The 17019-nt window shown below is 34.7% G+C and overlaps 4 protein-coding genes across 4 annotated transcripts; 2 read left to right on the plus strand and 2 right to left on the minus strand.

Annotated features, from left to right (window-relative positions):
• Positions 1-5858: 5858 nt before the first annotated feature.
• Positions 5859-6251, minus strand: LOC122588263 (oleosin-like). The gene has a single exon (XM_043760381.1). It carries the CDS (start codon positions 6249-6251, stop codon positions 5859-5861), a length of 393 nt encoding a protein of 130 aa, XP_043616316.1.
• Positions 6252-7996: 1745 nt separating this feature from the next.
• Positions 7997-10737, plus strand: LOC122589073 (single-stranded DNA-binding protein, mitochondrial). The gene is made up of 4 exons (XM_043761318.1): positions 7997-8407; positions 8977-9203; positions 9983-10083; positions 10455-10737. The coding sequence occupies exons 1-4, from the start codon at positions 8129-8131 to the stop codon at positions 10529-10531; spliced, it is 684 nt and encodes a 227-aa protein (XP_043617253.1). The 5' UTR covers positions 7997-8128; the 3' UTR covers positions 10532-10737.
• Positions 10738-11883: 1146 nt separating this feature from the next.
• Positions 11884-13565, plus strand: LOC122586698 (peptidyl-prolyl cis-trans isomerase CYP26-2, chloroplastic). The gene is made up of 3 exons (XM_043758681.1): positions 11884-12677; positions 12808-13255; positions 13349-13565. Exons 1-3 carry the CDS (start codon positions 11924-11926, stop codon positions 13449-13451), a joined length of 1305 nt encoding a protein of 434 aa, XP_043614616.1. The 5' UTR covers positions 11884-11923; the 3' UTR covers positions 13452-13565.
• LOC122586697 lies at positions 13539-17016 on the minus strand. Its single transcript, XM_043758680.1, has 7 exons — positions 16853-17016; positions 16382-16604; positions 16014-16137; positions 15626-15918; positions 14655-15534; positions 14171-14367; positions 13539-13840 (listed from the first exon to the last, which is right to left on the minus strand). The coding sequence occupies exons 1-7, from the start codon at positions 16924-16926 to the stop codon at positions 13757-13759; spliced, it is 1875 nt and encodes a 624-aa protein (XP_043614615.1). The 5' UTR covers positions 16927-17016; the 3' UTR covers positions 13539-13756.
• Positions 17017-17019: the final 3 nt, after the last annotated feature.

Raw genomic sequence — 17019 nt, forward strand, 5'->3', positions numbered from 1 at the left:
TTCGGATGAAAAATATCCTGCGCCACACACATCTTTATGCATTTTTTTTATATAATTAAGTGCATACAAATTTTAAAAAAAAAAAAAGTTAAAATATGGAAAAAAAATTTAAAATTTCAAGTACATTGTATTGTTAATTTTTTTTACTTACCCGCGTAGAAACAATTCTACAAACCGCGCAGAAGAAGATGTACGTATACAAATTGGATGTTGTATAGCTAATGTATACACTTTAAATGTGATTTACATTTTATACGAGTAGATATTTCTTTACCATATATAATATAAAGTGCATAAATGAATTTGTACACACGTTTAAAAAGTGAAAATGGATGCTACAAATTATAAATTTGATGCGGTGGTATTTTGGAAGGATACATCTTGCCAATATATAATTATGCATTTTGTATCTTTTGATTACTTTATTAGATTAGACCATATACCAAATACCAGATATAAATATTCTTCCATAAATGCAGATTTCAATGGAATGTAATAAAATGCTCTATTTATTTGTGTGCCAAATTAACTTAAGGTCTTAATTTGTTCTCTCTCCCCCTAAAATATTAAACCCCATCCTTCTCAATTCTCATATCATTTCTTCTTATTCCCAACCCTCTCCTCTTCATGTTCTCTCATCCACCTTCCTCCCTCTTCCTCCCCCCGCTATGGTAACCCGGTCACTCGCCACTCTCATCGTTATATTAATCTCTCTCGTCGTCGTCTTCCTCACCACCGCAACAATTGTCATTCATTTTAAGCAACCACCACACCACGCCGTTATTGATCATATTGTCAAAGAACAACAAGATTGGGATCAACAACATCTCGGATCATCACTAATACGACGTGCATTGAAAGACAAGAAACCATCTACAAAATTCGACTTCACACCATTCCTTCATGAACATAAACATCACCAACATCCTGCAAAAGGGTCGTCAGAGATCGATTTACAATATGGAGTTGAGGCACGGCTCGTCCCAACTGGTCCAAACCCGTTGCACCATTGATGAGGTTTCATCGACCATTATACTTGATTATTTATGTACTTGTAGTATATCTTGTTTATTGGAAAAACCAAAATTAGTACAAAATTATAACGGAATTTATTCTTAGTTAATTAAACACATATATAATAATTATTTTTTTGAACTTTCCTTTTGATCATTTGTAATATGAGATTTCAATATATGGTTAATTATTACATAACCATAATGAATTTGTTTGTTCAAATTTAATTAATTATGGATATGCTTTCAGGTGGGCCGTTACCTTACCTATTTATTCGTATTTATATATTTAAGATTTATGAGTTGATATGTTTAATTTATCAGATGTCATGACTGATGAGTTTTGGTGCCTATATAGGAGATGGTACAATTATTAGTTATTCAATAAATTTGTAAAGTGATATATAATCGGTTAAAAATATAAAAGTCGAAAGAGCGGGAGTCTTTGAAATGACTAGACTAATGCTTGTGCGACGTGGTGCCAAGGGTGGTAACGGCGGCAGGAGGTGGGAGCGGATACTGGTGGTGGCATTGGCGGTCTTGTGAGGGCTTCAATAGCATGATCTTTATGAAAGGTAATTGATGTATACGGATGAAATTTATTTATGTAAATAATTAATGATGTATGTATGTTGTAAATTATTTTATTAAGACTATTTTTGATAGACAATGCATGTTTTAACAAAGGCTTGAATTGGAGCATTTGTTAAATTTAAACTTTGACTATATTATGGAAAAAAGACATATGGATCAAAATGAGAATTCTTTGGTTTTGTGATCGATTTGTATTAATCATTATCTAAACTAAAAAGAAACGTGATGTAAGCATTTGCGAAGCAAATAATAAGTAAATGGAGATGATCATGTTTATTAGTAGCACTAAAATATATGCAAATCCTTAGATTCAGCGAAGATGGAGGAGTGAATGTGACGGCACGGCGTCTCCCACGTATCTTTCCGTAGATAAAGCGATATATATACTCATGTATAATAATTACAAACTTAATTCTACAAGTAAGATTTGTTTAATAATGGTACTTAACTGCTACTGTAATGTAATGTAAAATAATAGACATGCATTAGCTGTATGAGATTGTGTATACTATCGAAGACTCTCATTTTCCTTACCAAAATGACGTATTCTTAGTTATAGTTAAAAAATAATATAAGATATGAAATTTCAGTTATAATTGTCTGCTTGCATTGTCAAAATGTTAAACAAATGGTATAACAATTATATTAAGTGGTATATTTTTCTTAGTATTATTTTTAGATTTTTCATGTTATTTTTTATGTTCGTGACTTTCAATTTTTATATTCTACGTCTCAAACTCTCCTGGTGTCCATAATTTAAAAAAAAAAAAAAGAAAAAAGAAATTGGATGGAAACCCCTTGATATCATGTACCATTTAGTACCCACTAATCTCCCAGTCAGACTAGTGTTTAGGTGAATCTCAACCACTTAATAATTCCCTGATTATTTCAAGTTTGCCTTTGGCAAATCTCGAACCCAGGATCACTCCTGGAAAGTGGCGGCTGGTGGCCACTGGGCTATTAACCAATTATTCTATGTACATTCTAAACTATACATTGAGTTACAGAAGCACACACTAGCAGATGCTTCCTACATTGCCAATGCATGGGGTTGGTGGCCTATTGTTAAAGTTTTTGACCTTAGAGATATCCATCAGGGTTCGAATATCACTTCGTACATTTGTAAATGTGGATTATTTGGGGAGGGGGGGATTCGAGAGTCCTGGGTTTCATCTCAGGCATGCGTGGTTCGAGTATCGCGTACGGCATATTTGGATGTCATTGTGGTGTCTCGAATGTTAACTACTAACTACTAACTCACTGTAAAAATAAAAACACACACACACTAGCAGATGCGGTATCAGAAAAAGTTTATAAAATGCCAAAATAAAAAATTCATAAAAAAAAAAATAATCTAAAAGGGAACAAACTATAAAAACTTATTAAAAAATTTAAAAATTTTGATAACATTTCAATTTTGAAGGAGGCATTAAAACCTTAATTTTGCCCCTCTTTTGTACCATCAATGGTTGTTTTTCTTAATCAAATTCTCATACTCCATTCAGACCATTCACTAGAGCTTTGTGTTACTCTTGAGATGAAAGCTTTTTAATTTTATTGATTTGACTAGCTGGTACATATTATAAACAGTAAGAAGATAAATAATTATCTTATATTAAAGTTTCTGAAGTGTATTTTATGGCGGATAAATATACATAAGAAAAACAATATATCAACCTGCATTTGAATATATGAATAGGGGAAAAACATTGGTAAACTTAAAATATGAACCTACAAATAGTTAAAAGAAAACGTTGAAACATGTTACAAAATCATAGATTTATATGATAACTTTTTTTTGCCTTTCAAAAAAAAAAAAAAAAAACTTAATTAGACCATAATACTCGTTTCATTTATAGCCATTCACCCACCTATTCAATTCGTTGCTTTCATAATTATATACCTAAGGTATGAATATGAATCTATTAATGAATAAACATATCCGAAGAAGTTAAGTGGTAATACTAATTCTACATGGTGGTTATGACTTCTTCTAATTGTAGAGGGCCGGGTAGATAATATGATGTTCATCAGCCATCATTGACTTTTGATAATGAAAGGTGAGTGGATAACACAAGCAAGTGGTATATCATTAACCCCTTTCTACACTTTTATTATTGCTTTTTTACTGTACCTAGCTACATATTATTATTACTCTACCACAACACAACCCACTGCTTAGCGCGCACCACCACCTTTTTTTTTTTTTTTTATCATGGAACAATGGAAAGAAAAACTTACTACTTTCTATTTTTAATCGTGATTTATTTATTGGAAAGGCATGAAGATCTACACTGAAAGATAATACTTTGAAGAGGTCAACATGTTGTTGACATTGGCCCACAGCCCCACACTACTACAAATATAAGCCATGGACTTGGTTGACCATAAAATAAAGGCCAAACTGAATGTCTATGAAGATCTTTTTTTAGAAAGCCCAATTTGTCCCGACCCAACAGATTGGCAGTTTGACAAATCACAAATGACACCAACCTCTTACGCATTTAATCCAAGTATATTTTTAAAAAAAGTAAGGATTTCTGATCGCTAAACTCGAATAATTAGCTAAACATTTCTTGTCGCTAGCCAATCTATAGGAATGGCCAACACGGAAATAACAAGGCATTTTTTGTACAAAACATGATTTTGAAACTTCACATGATCAATACGAGATATATATGGCCGTTAGGTAGCTTTATTCCCTGAGTTTTAAAATCTAACAATTGAGCATATATATGTTTCATGCGATTGTGGTGCCGATATCAATTTTTTTTTAAATGAAAGAACTATATATATCACATGCAATTTCCTTATCGGTCAATCAGTATTATGAAACTTCTTGTTTGAATTATGAGTTATTACCTTATAATTTCCCAACCAATTATTATCACATCCTTATAGATATTTCATCATATGCTTTCAAATTAATAGTTTTTATTATGTCAAATAACATGACGTAAAAATCGTTTCAAAATTTTACTAAATTTTAGTTTATGCATCCCAACTACTTGGTCTGCTGGATGCTAGGAAATTTATGTACAAATAGATACTACCATAAATAATTTTATATAAATGCAAATCAAACCATAATTAAAACGAAAAAATATCATCTTAAAAGGTTGATCGATAATCAAAGACTCAAAGTGTATCTTTTATCTATATCTATAATCTCCTATAAAAAGGATTCAGTTTAAAAAATTCAGCATAATTTTTATTCCTAAAATATCCCCATTTTATTTCTAAAATTCAAACTTACCCTTTCACACACACAAAAAAAAAACTCACACATCCTAAAAATACATATCCACGCAAACAAAAAACCCACCGGTGTCTTTCTTTGTTTTTCTTCTGATGTCGCCGGCGCCGGAATCAAATCCCTACCGTTGTCTTTTTTTTTTTTTCTTTCATGTTTCGTATGCGATCACCGTAAAGCCGCCGCAACACGCGGGCATCAGGCTAGTTAATCTATAAAAGATATTGAAATTCTATTTAAGGTAATTTAAGCAAATTTTTCAAGATCTCCATATTGTCCCTAATTCACACAATACTTCTAATTCTATATCTTTAAACATAATTAGACAAACACCTTACTATGATCTAACACACAATAATTTCTTTCTTAGCTCTCCTTTCTATTTACACACGCATATCAATTCCTCCCCATAGTTTTGTATTATCATCACCGATCCATACTAGATCTGACCAACTGCCCATCCTACCTCCTCTACGTTCTTGACGTTCTTGACAGCCCATCTTTGTCGGTCGCAACGCGCGGACACCAACCCTCGTCAATGATAATTGACACAGTTGGTTATATCCGAATCATGCTTTTTCTTTTTTTTCTTCTTCTTCGCTTCTTCTTTAATTTAATTCTGCGTGTATTCATTAGAGAGTCTTTATTTAATTTGTTTTAAGTCTTTTAATTTCTTTCATATATATATATCTATTATATATATATATTAGTTTATCTCTCTTAATAATGGAAGTTATCGATCTTATATATTATTGATGATACAAAATTTTGAGTTGTTACAACTTTTGTTGGCTAATTAAAAAGGAAAATCTATGCAAATTAAAATGGCAAGAATCATACACAAATGAAGTGGTACTCCGTACTAAAATATCATTAATTATTTTCATTTTCATAAATTAATATGAGAATTTCCAAAGCACTTGGACACGACCACTAAATTGACCATGCATATATACCTCTTAATTACAATACAGCATGGATGGATGTGGGGCTATATACTATTTTCTGATCGGACGAAAAAGTAACAATAGCATCGCCGCCGCTAGCCCCACGCCGGAAAACAACAAAGCAACCGCCGTGACGAAAAAAAGCACGATACCAGTAGGAACCCAAATTGGGCTAGAGAGTATGATAACAGGTACCAAGAATATTATAGTAACAACCATGGTAGTAAAGGTGATTCCGGTGAGCATGAGCAAGATTCCGGTGGATATAAGCAAGACCATAAGACCCATGAGTTGGGTTGATTCCGGTGAGCGGGATCGCCGGATGAGCTTACGAAAGGGTACTATACTACTACCTCCATTATTATTATTATTATTATTGCTAATGATGGTTGGTTTTGGATGACGGAGTTTGCCGGCGGCCGTGCCGGGATACCGATGGGCCATGTTGGTTGATCAGATTAGAGTTGCCTAGTTTGATCAATATATGGATGATGATGATAAGTTTGTTTTTTATTTTTAAATTTATTTTGAAGATATTAGAGTGACACGTTAACTAGAAAGAAACATGCAGAAACAATACGTGTTGTTGTGACAAGGGAACAACTTAACATTTTGAAATGATATAGAAATAATGTAGGTTTGTGTTTTTACGCGGACAAAGATTTACAGACTAACAGCAGCAGTAACTTTAAGAGGAGTGAACTTGTTGGGGGGTTTGGCTTACCTTAATGGTGGAGTAGACTAAGGATTGATTTAAATTTTTTTAGTTTTTTTTTTTTTTTAAAGTTTATTATTAAAAATATATTTTATATTAATAAAACAAAATATAAATAAAAAAATACATTGCAGAAAATACAAAAAATAAAAATACAAACTAAAAATACAAATAAAATTGAATTTATAATCATAAAATAATAATATAAAAAATAAATAAGTTATAATAAGTTTATAATAGTTGACTTATTGAGAGACTTAAATATAATATTTATGACTATTTGATGAGGAAGTAAATTAAAAATACATTAGGGGCTGAAATATAAAATTTCTCTCTTCTTTATATGTTTTTGCTTTGTATATACACATAACAGCATAATGTCTCGCCCCATGCTCCTCAGCCTAACTTTTTCATGATCGCTTCTTTATCAAAAATTCACAACGACCTTATTATTATTATCTTAGAATATCTTTAAGATTGAGAGGTTATTTAATTGGCGTAATAGTGACCGGTGTGAGAGCTGCTTATCAATTTTGTCGAATCAGTTTCAATCTTATCCCGGGTAAAATTGACTTCAACTAACACTATTGATAAATGATAATATCTTATAACGTGACACGTATATAGAAAAGTAAGTAATTAAGCATTCAATGTCAATTTTTTTTATGGTTTTGTGTCTTAATACTTTAACAATATATGAGGAAGTTAAAATATAGACATTTTATTCATACCACAACGGTGTAAAGTGACTGTTTTTAGATTTAACCTATGATAAAAGACGACCTTAACCTTTGTCTCCAAAAAAGTTAACTATTTATCCAACCTTGCTCAACAAATTATGACAAAATATGATGACAAAAACTTCAAAACATGTTATATACTATACTTCCGGAAAAAAAAAAAAAACATTTAGAGAAATATTGTTTATGATGGAATTACTCATATAGCCAAACCATAAAATAAATCATTTTTAACGAGTTCCATAGAGATGCATAAAAAAAATAATTTTTTGAAAAAATCGATTGATAAAAACCTAAATGGCCGTATTTTATTACGGTAATCTCCGGAATGGTATGAAAATTTTTGATTCTTTCGTTTCTGTCGGCTACTGGCCATTCACCGAGATTCGGATTTATTGTGTATACTACATTAAAAATTTTAATATTACCAAAACCGAACATGATTAAACCTGAGTTTGACTAAAATTGGTTTTGGGTAGAGACCGGGTTCAAAACTGGACCGGTTTGGGTTTTGAGAAAAAAAAAGAATAAAAATTGGTCCACCTTTGACAAAAATATGTTCAAACCGGTTCGGCTTTGCTAAAACCAGTTTTCTAGAGGTATTGACCAAACCTGGTTTGGGTACGATTCGGGTCGGGTAAAAGCTCACCTTTGTGCACGCCTTGCGTCCAAATTCCAAAATATACAACCTTGGTTAAGCTTACATTTTGGATCAAATTTCAAATTGAAAGCCCTATGTTTTAGTGGCCACTATAAACATATTACAAAGTAGATACATTTTGGTTAGTAGTACTAGGGTTTTAGGGGTTTTGAAGAAGGAACCAACACACGCTATTGCTCATTTCAATTCAACCCATTTCAATCCAATGGCATCTTCACTCTGTAGAAGAATTTACCGCACCATTATTTCTGTAAACCCTAATTCTAATTTTAATCATCAATCCCTGCTAATTTCCCTCCGCAATTTCACAACCGAAACCTCATCATCATCAGACTCTGCATCCGGGTCCGATTCCGAACCGGATTCCACTATCAACCCGGAACCCGAATCGGATCCATTTCCCCAATCCCCAGATTCCGATTCCCGCCAGAGAAACCCCACTGACCGCCCCTTGGAAAACGGTCTGGATGTTGGCATTTACAGGGTATATATAATTTTTGTTGTGTGTATATATATATATATATAGATATATTAAAATGCATAAATTTTTGATCTTTTATTGTTTTTGCCTGTAATATAAATTAGGGTTTATATAATGTGGTGTTGAATAGGAATGTGTATATGTTAGTTGTGGATTTTATGATTTAGGGGTTTTTGTGTTTTCAAGAAAATGGAAAGGGTTTTTTTTCTCCAGAAAATTGTTGAAAAATTTGAAAACGCGTTTAGCTGTTTTCATTTTTAAGTTTGGAAAACACGAAGCGTTTTCAATTTTTAAGACACAAATCTATAAAAATGTGTTTTCCGAAGCGTAGTTATAAAGCATAGAAAAGTGACTTTTTACGAAAAAATCCTATTGGAACGCGTTTAGGATGCATAAAGTTATTGAAACAGACCCTAACGTTATATAGTTTGATTGTTTTAATTTGTTGATTGGATACTTATCTATCTATTGATTATATTCTGTTTAGGATGCATAAAGTTGTTGAATTTGATCAACTATTAGACGTGAATTTTAATTCTAGGGCTTTTTTTTTATGTGGCTGTATTGGTTAGGCGATCTTGGTTGGGAAGGTGGGTCAAAATCCTATAGAGAAGAAGCTGCGGAGCGGGAGGACAGTGACAATGGTGTCAATAGGGACGGGAGGAATGAGGAACAACAGAAGGCCATTACAGAATGAGGAGCCAAGGGATTTTGCGAATCGGAGTGTGGTTCAGTGGCATCGTGTTTCGATTTACCCTGAGAGATTGGGTGCGCTTGTTGCCAAGAATGCCATTCCCGGGTAATTGCTACTCACTTACTCCTGATTTTGTGTGTACATGACTACATACTTCTTTTTCCTATAAATTTGTGGGAAAAGATAAGGATGACAAATAGCTCTTGTCATTATGCTTATTGGGATATTTCATAATGTGATTCTGCCATCTGGATTTGTTTCTTATACACATTACCACTGCAAGGCATGCCAGGCTGCCACAGAGTGTTCTTTAATAATGGTTCAGGGAGAGGATGTAAAATTGCATAGAGACTTTTAATTTAAGGGACTACACCCACAGATAGGGCAGTGTGGAAAGATTATATTCATGTATACATAACCCTAGGGGTTTTGCATATCTCTAGCATTTGTTATGTAAGCCAGTTTGCGATCAAACAGAAGTTATGTTACAAACTTGTGAACTGCTAATTTGCAATCATCAAAAGAAAGTATGCTAAGAAAATGGATTGCTCATCGGTATATGTGATACTCCAACTATAAAATTTGGCATGTCAACCTTTTGCAATCTGACAAGCAAGTAGCTTTACTTTTAAGTGGAACATTGCTTATATTTAAGCATAAAGGTGAAGCTGTTATTTTAGCTCTTTGTGCAGTTTGTTATTGTTACAAAGTGCATCTTTAGCTTATTGGAAACATTCTACAGTTATTTGCTAGTTTTTTATATTATATCTGCATTGAGATGGGTGTTTTGCCCATAATATGGCAGCTATTGCATTTTGACAATTTATTGTTATATATTGAAGCTATAAAAAGCAGTTTACTCATTTGTTGCCTCGTGCTTGTAGTTCAATATTGTATTTGGAGGGGAATCTGGAGACGAAGATGTTCAATGATCCGATAACAGGTCTAACTAGGCGTGTAAGAGAGATTGCCATACGCCGAGATGGTACGTTTCTCAACAGATAACTTACATTTACAATCGTGTGTAATATTATAGTATCAACACACAAAAATAGGTAAATATATATTTAAGGAGGAACTAGCCATGTCCAATGTTGTTGTAGTCCTTGTCAGAGCCATATGGGGCTATCTTCATTTATATAATGTATTAAAATGGTAAATATAATTTTGTCACAGAAACCATTTATATATTTAAGGAAAATCGTTAAAATGGTTGTTGGGTATTGTAGACTACTATGTATCCTGGAGACTATAAAGTTGGTGTAGGGTATCAGCTGGTATTTGAGAACATATATGTTATCAAAGTGTACCAAGTAAGTTTGATCTCATCTTACAAGTTCTATCACTCAATTGCAGGCCGTGTTGTGTTTCTTGAAAAGGGAAGTGACAAAGAACCCCATCAAGCCGAACTCAAAGGGGTTGGTTATTACTGAAGGGGTAGAGGGCTAACTATTAAGTTTGTGTTTACTAGTTTATTAAGAAAAAATTCAGGTTAGGATTACCATTTTCAGTTTGTCCCTCCGGTGGTGTGCTGAGGGGCGGTGGGCAATTATGTGATAATGTCCATGAATTATGCTTACTTTTATGCACATCTTGTTCCATGACATTTTGAATCATAAAGCAAAGTGTTTGGGAGGAAGCAGGCAAGAGCAAAAATATTTGGTTTATGGCATATCTTTTTTTTCTTCTTCTTTATGTTGGGTACCCATTATACAAATTTACAATACAATAATATGACCAGAGTTTTTGTTTCAAGACACTTGTTATATTTGAAGTCAAATGCTTGTGAAAAATATATTTATATCTTCGGATTGTATCAATCATAACGTAACATTTGTTATAATCAATTGCGGTTTAGCTGTCGATGTCTCTTTCATAAGATGATTTATCATTTTATCCTTTTGTCACAAAATACTCTTTTAAGTGGAATAACTTTATTATCATGAAGCAGATATAAAATCAGTTGTCAAATATAAGAAAAACGAATTGTCTTGACCCAGTATCAGATGAAGGTTTGTTGGCAACTATCAAGGTTTTGTTTCCGTTACTAAGAGTGCATTCTTGAGTTTAATTTAAAGGAAAAGAAAAGAGAAGCCAGGATAGGGAAAGAAAAGAAAGTTTTCCTTCACAATCAGGCCAATATTGGCAGGAAAGTTTTGGATAAAAAAAAGGTCATTTTTTCCTTTCTTCCCTTTTCTATTCTTTCATAAAGAGAACTCAAGAATGCAAAAATAAAAGATTTTCTATTCTTTCTTTTCTTACCTCTTGAAAAAAAAACTCAAGAATACACTCTAAAAGTATATAAGGATTGATGTTTAAAACAAGAATACACTCTAAACGTAACATTTAAATTATAACAGAGAAATAGCTTATAGAATTATACTACACCATTACATAAGCTTCGCCTTCATGGTGGTGTATTTTTTTCTTTAGGTGTGGCAATTTTTTTTATTTTTCTTATTTTAAGAGCAATATATTAAAATAAAAACGGGCCTCTAGCAAAGCACTAGACCCCCAGGAAGTACAAGGTGTATACAACATACAGTTAGAAGAGAAACACAATATCAAGAGATCAATTCAAGTTTATAAGATTGTCAAACTCATATACCAAAACTTTAGAGGTTAAATTTTGTGGAACTATTATAGGCCACTGATTTTAGAGATTTGGCAAAAGAACAATCTTGACCATTGTGGATGGGAATAGGATTGCATTTTCTTCTTGTCCACATAACTCACCCCAACCCCACACAGTATCTCTATCTCCATCTATTTCTCTCTTACTCTCTTTCTCACAGCACACACATACACAACAAATCAGCCAATTGATGGAGAAAATATGGCAAAACCCAAAAATCCTACATTCAACAGCTAAAAGCCAACCACCCCCAACACCGCCGCCACAGATTCAATGTCTACCCCCTTCCTCAGCAGCTATCAAGCTGACACGCAGACAGCTCGGAATCTGCACCAACTCGTCTGCACTGCTCCTCCTCACGTCCCAATTTCAAGATCAGTTTCATTTGCCCATAGCAAAAGCACAAGAACAAAGCCCAGAAAGCGACATTCCTATTGAGAATAATGTCACAAGTCCTGCTGAGGCTAACCCACTTGACATTGGTAGCACCCCCGCTACAACAGAAGACAACCCAGAGGAGACTAGTAGCACGACCACTCCAACTGAAGACAGCCCAGTTGAGAATAGAGGCACTGATATTTCCATTGAAGAGAAATCAGTTGAGAATAACACCACCAGCCCTGCAGAAGAGAATCCAGTAGAGACTGGCAGCAGTACCAGTCCCACAGAAGAGATTCAAACGGACACTAGCAGTACTGCAATTCCCACGGAAGAGAATCCAGTCGAGACTACTAGCACCACCGCCAATGATGGTAAATCTGACGATGTTTCTGACAACACCACCACTACAGTAGACAGTTGCACTGACAAAATTCTTACCAAGAGAGCTTTTCTGGATATATCTATTGACGGGAAACCCATTGGACGGATTGTCATTGGGCTATATGGGAACAATGTACCAGCAGGAACTACTAAATTCAGTGATTTCGTCAGCGGAGCAGCAGGTAATTTCTGCTAAAAGTTCTGCACCTTCTTTAAATAAAATCAAAAATCAGAAATATGCTTGGCATACAGTCCTTGTCTGTAACAGCTTTCATGCTTATATTTACTCATTTGACAATGAACTGCTGGCAGGTGTTAGTTACAGAAGAAAAGATTTCATTAAGATCACACCAAGTTACGTGCAACATGGTGGGGTTAGATCATATGGTGTCGATGCTGAACTCGCAGCTAAAACTGGGAGGAACTTTGCAGTCGACAATCTCATCTCTGAACTAGAGAGAGAGAACGCCAGATGTCCCGGGGCAAAGAATGTCGCAGGAACTGTTGGTATTATCGTGCGTGATCCACTCAAGCCGCCACCTAAGCAAAAATTAGTTGCCAGAAACGGTAAACTGGTGATTGATGAAGAAGAAGTCGGGAAGGAACCCAACGGGACAGAATTCGTGATCTCAACAAAAGACTCACCAGAGTTGGATGCATCAACATTGGTCATAGGGAAGGTTCTGGAAGGTATGGAGGTTGTGGAGAGGATGAGTCAAGTTAAGACAGTACAAGAGAACACTAGTTCTCCCTATTTCAGGTACTGAAACTAAAATGATAGCCTGCATCTAGTCATGAGCAATCTATAGAAGTATTATTAAGAACTAATGCACTTAACTTGCTTGTTAAACAGGGTGGCCAAGTTGATTGGAGATAAAAGGGCAGTAGTCGCAGAGAGAGGGTTCAACAGACCCTATTCAAAAGTAATGGTCACCAATTGTGGGTTAATGGCATAATAATCACATGTTCATTGTATTAGTGAGATAAATTTACGAGGACCAATGAGTTGTATGTAATTGCGAATTTTGCTCTACAGTTGATTATGTAAAAGGCCAAAAATTTTGTGAGCATTGAAATTCTATAATATATGCAGTGACAATGAAAAAATTAATGCTGGATACAAACAGTTATGCCTAGCCTTACAGGAGAACTAGAACTTGTAACTAGATTTGAAGGTCAAAAATGTGTTTAAGCAAATGACAAAGGCATCTTACTTGACAACAAACTTTCAATTTATGTATTATCCTAATGATAGGCTTCTTTAGCTCGAGCCATGCATGAACTTCTTTCTTTTAGCAGAAGGGGGTGTCAGAAGCTTTTTGACAGAACCAACAGGATCGTCCACCTGCAAGGTAATCAACCATCATCAGCCAATCAAACTATTAATCTTCAAGATAAACTAATTAGAAACGGAGCCCATAATCAACGATGAATCATAATGCACATATACATAGACGTATAGGTAATGTATAAAAGTTTAGTCTTTTTCATTCACATGTTATCTAAAAGGCATCAACAGTTCTAGCATCCAAATAACAAAAGCAAAGTGGACCATCAACCGTAGCATCAATGATTAGGTGTCTATTTGATTTAAAAAATATAAAATTTAAATTAACCTGGGATGAGTACAACGATGATGGGATAATTACTGCTGCAACAGACCATAAGAGATTACCTCAATGAGTGAAGATGAAGCTTGAGCTATCTCTGATGGATAAACAAACTCCTTCAGGCGTCCTAAGGCAGCAAGGGTTTGTTTCCATCCAGGTGCTGGCTTCCCACTTGATGCAATCCAGGGACAAAAATGTCTATGCTGCTTTATTGGATCAAACTCCATTGCTTTTGCAGCTGTTGGCTGCTCTAAATCCTTCTCTAAAAGAATAACAGGTAGGAATGAGTTTACATGACAAAAAAAAATAATAATAAAATAAAAAACACAAAAACAAATACACAACCAATGCTAGTTCTAGTAAACAAACTCAGTATCTTGAGGAAATGTCTAGTTATACAACAATATTGGAAATACCATTTTATTGGATGTCAAGCCATAAAATTTGCAATTATTTTGTATATAATACTAGCTGCAAGGCAAGATCCTTCAATTGACCAGTCCATTATGATAGACAGGGTAAAAACAAGAAATATAATAGTTGACTAACCTAAGACAGATGAACTGGAGTTCAAAGGGAGCCCCAGGGTTTGCATGTAGTCATTGACAACGATACTTGTATCTGATACACTATGCAGACTAGTTGCAAGATTGCGTGCAACCGTATCAGCAGTCTCGATAATCGCTAGAGATTCTGGTGCATTGTCACTTTCATTTGGAGTTTTTCCATTAACATTTTCCATTAGATCTGCAGTTGTTGTATCGGATTCAGAAACTACAGCTTTCATAATACTATCTCCTCCCATTGACATTTGTCCGTTATTCTCATCTCCAATTGCCTCAATTACTCCATTATTTGTAGAGCTAGGGTGATCTCCATCAATTGATTCAAATGCATATGTAAAACGAGCCCTCAAGTTTTGTCCAACAACAGGCAAAGAAATTTTCGGACAGAAATTCTGCTCCGCGGGTGGTGGACCACCTGCAATTGTCAAATTCAAAAGGTTTTTGCTCGAGGATGGGGTATTACTAATAGGAATAATTGCTGTTTGTTCTCCATTATCAACATGAGAAGTTTCTAGACTATGGTGATTGGTATTATCTATTTGACAAGCAGCCTCGTGTTTGTTGTCTATTTCTGCATGTCCAATAAGTCTAACATACTCTGGAGGCCGTGGAGTTGTACGGAAAGCCCACAGACCAACTGTAGCACCACAAAGCCTACATTCTAGGACCACAGATGTATGATCATACTGCTCATTTTCCGTAGAAGACCCTTCATGTGATTCCATATTCTCAGAAGCGCGAGAAGAATATACAGTAATACTAGCATTCTGTGCATCAGAAACTGCATTCTGTACATCCTTACAATCAACTATGTAAGGCAACAACCGAGGCTCCCAGCCACATAAACTTATAAGCTTTTGTGCCTGGAAAGAATGCCATCATCAACCAACGTTTCTTACCAATATTGAATCAACATATTTAACACTGAGTATCAGTAACATAAAGTTGTCATACCTGAAAGTACGAGACAGGCAAAGCTTCTCCACATTCATCTAGAGTTGGAGGGCACTGAAGGAAGTGCTCTAGCAATGGGCTCCTCATGTAATCGATGGCTGTTGAAGAGATCACAGGAAGCTCCAAAAGTTGCAGCAGAGAAGCATATCGTTTCTTGTAGTTACCAACCAAATCCGCAGGGGAAGTAGGGGGAAACTGTGCTAGCTTCTCATCACATGCATTGTCAACCCAGGGGCAGAGTAACTTGTGTCCGCTATTCAGCTTTAAGCTAAACACCGAGGCCGCTTTCTCAACTAAATTGCATATACAATTTAGGCGTCAATGTAATCAATAAACATTAACACGTACAAAAACGATGTAGAGTTATAATAAAAGTAACATGTATTACCTTGTTCTTGTGCCCAAGATGACGGAGTAGAAAAGAAGAGACGAGCCCGACAGGATTCACACGCAATGGTGTCCGTATCCACATTGACCCAACCTCTCCTAGCACAATTAATTGCACTGACTACCTGATAAAATACATAATGTTACACTTTTGTACCTAAAAGCAGTATCAACCTTCACCGATTAATTGAGCCTGACACAATTATTAACAAAATACCAGATTTGACCTATAGCTAATCTAGTTCAGTTTCCCCATTCTCATCAACCAGATCTATATCATCAACATTGACTAATATCGAAGCATACAAAATAAGTTATAATTGATATGTCCATAGACATTTGATAACATTAAGTGAACATGTATCTAACCTCGGGTTTAGCAAACCACGTCATGGACTTAAACGTAGCAATCCTTGCCAGCAAGTCCTTTCTATCCCACGGTCTGCACACGGGCGTGCCACCGGATGCATTATTTTGCAGTTTTTCAGTCGAAGTTCCTTTAGATTTGGGTTCAGCTAAAGCTAGTGTCGTTGTAGCAGTAGTAGTACTAAACGAGCGTTTCCGGCCTCTCGAATATCCACTATTAGTTACTCTATCAAAAGTAAATCAGTCATTACTAAAGGTAACTTCACTCTTTTTAACTCAAAACTTATAATGAATAATGCCAATAGTTACATATATATGATATATGATGTTCAAATAAATGAGTAAACCCTAATTGGACGAAAAAAAGAGATATAAATAGGGGATTTAATTAAACTAAAGATATAAAAATAATAAAGAAAAATAATTGGAACTAGAAAAGAGATATTAGAAGAAATAGGAATAAGATTAGGGAACCTGGTGGAATTAGGGGGAGAAAGAAAGAGCTTATCCATGACGGCGTTAAATCTCTTCTCTGATTCTTCACCCATTTTTTTATTCAAATTCAATTTCAGTTCTCTTTCTATATATTATATGAATTATGAATGATGATGCCGCTGCTGCTGATAGGTATAGGGATATTA

The sequence above is a fragment of the Erigeron canadensis genome, chromosome 2 (assembly GCF_010389155.1).
Source record: "Erigeron canadensis isolate Cc75 chromosome 2, C_canadensis_v1, whole genome shotgun sequence".
NCBI classification, from domain to species: Eukaryota; Viridiplantae; Streptophyta; class Magnoliopsida; order Asterales; family Asteraceae; genus Erigeron; species Erigeron canadensis.